General features: G+C 59.8%; 1 protein-coding gene across 1 annotated transcript in view; it reads left to right on the forward strand.

Moving 5' to 3' along the window:
- Positions 1–1205, forward strand: part of LOC103777741 (protein-arginine deiminase type-3-like) — a gene marked incomplete at its 3' end in the record, with an annotated part of 4663 nt that overhangs the window by 791 nt on the left and 2667 nt on the right. Inside the window, 2 exon segments of the mRNA XM_008945302.1 lie at positions 759–939; positions 1012–1080. Coding sequence (XP_008943550.1) covers positions 759–939; positions 1012–1080 — 250 coding nt within the window.

Consider the following 1205-nt stretch of genomic DNA (forward strand, 5'->3'; position numbering starts at 1 on the left):
TCCTGCCTCCCCACCTCCTGCCACTTTCCTTCCCTCTTAGGGGGATGCAATACCTTGGGGCTGGCGAGAGGCGAATATTTGGGACCCCACGTGCCAAAAAAAACCCCAAACCTAAACAGCTCCAGGGTTTTGATGTGATAGAATAGCACAGGATCCATCACAATCGCCTTTTGCAGGACTCGTTGCCTTTTGCAGGACTCGTTGCCTTTTGCAGTCTTTGCTGCAATCAAATATTACAAGATTTGGTGCACGCCACGGGATTTCTTGCCCTGAACACGTTGGAATTTGGGGCCGTTTTGCGTTGCAGGACTTGTTGCATTTTTGCACCATTTTGTGCAGCCGAGCACTGCCGGATCCTCCGCTTGCCGCAACCGCTGCCGCGGGATTTGCTCCCCTTGCCTGCTGCAGGATTTGCTCCCTCGGGCAGGATTTGCCATAATCCCTTTTCGGGGGATTTGTTGCCTCTGCCTTTTGTGGGATTTGTCGTCCTCACGCTCTGTAGGATTTGAGGGGTCTTGGAGGGGACTCGACGCGCCGGCAAAGCGCCGGATTTGTGGCGGATTGAAGGATTTATTCCGCGTTGCAGGATTTGTCACCCTCCCTTTTGGGCTCCTCGTCTTCGCAGCTCGCTGAGGTTGCACGTCGTGGATTCCTCACACGCCAGGAGATCTCCACGTGGCAGGACTCGCATCCCGCGGATCTCCACGGGCTGCGTTCCAGCAGCAAAACCCTCACTGGGTTCCTCCTTCCTCCTCCAGATCCGCGCCCAAAGACGCCGTCGCCTTCCACGTGCAGGGGACGCCGGGCGTGAAGCTCTACGTGGTGCACGAGACGCAGAGCGTCAAGTTGCCCTCCAGCATGGGCCGCTGGCCGCTGGCCCCCGGCACCGAGGTGCTGCTGGCCATGGATGCTCTCAGCAAGGACGTCGGCGATGAAAAGGTGGGTGCTGGTGGGCGCCGGCAGGATCCGGCCCTTCGCTGAGCGTCATCGAGCGCCCGCTCCTTGTTGCAGGTCAGGATTTCCTATTTCGGGGAGGCCTGTGGGGTGCCCATGAGCAGAGCCATGTTGTACCTCACCTGCGTGGGTAAGTTGAAAGGATGGGGACCCCTAACCTGTGGTGCCAATGGGGACCCCCCCTCCCAGCACCCCTCTCCCCACAGAGGTCTCGCTGGACGCCGACCCCAGCCGCAGCGGGGCGGGGGCGC

The sequence above is a fragment of the Merops nubicus genome, unplaced genomic scaffold (assembly GCF_000691845.1).
Source record: "Merops nubicus isolate BGI_N331 unplaced genomic scaffold, ASM69184v1 scaffold28018, whole genome shotgun sequence".
Classification (NCBI taxonomy): Eukaryota; Metazoa; Chordata; class Aves; order Coraciiformes; family Meropidae; genus Merops; species Merops nubicus.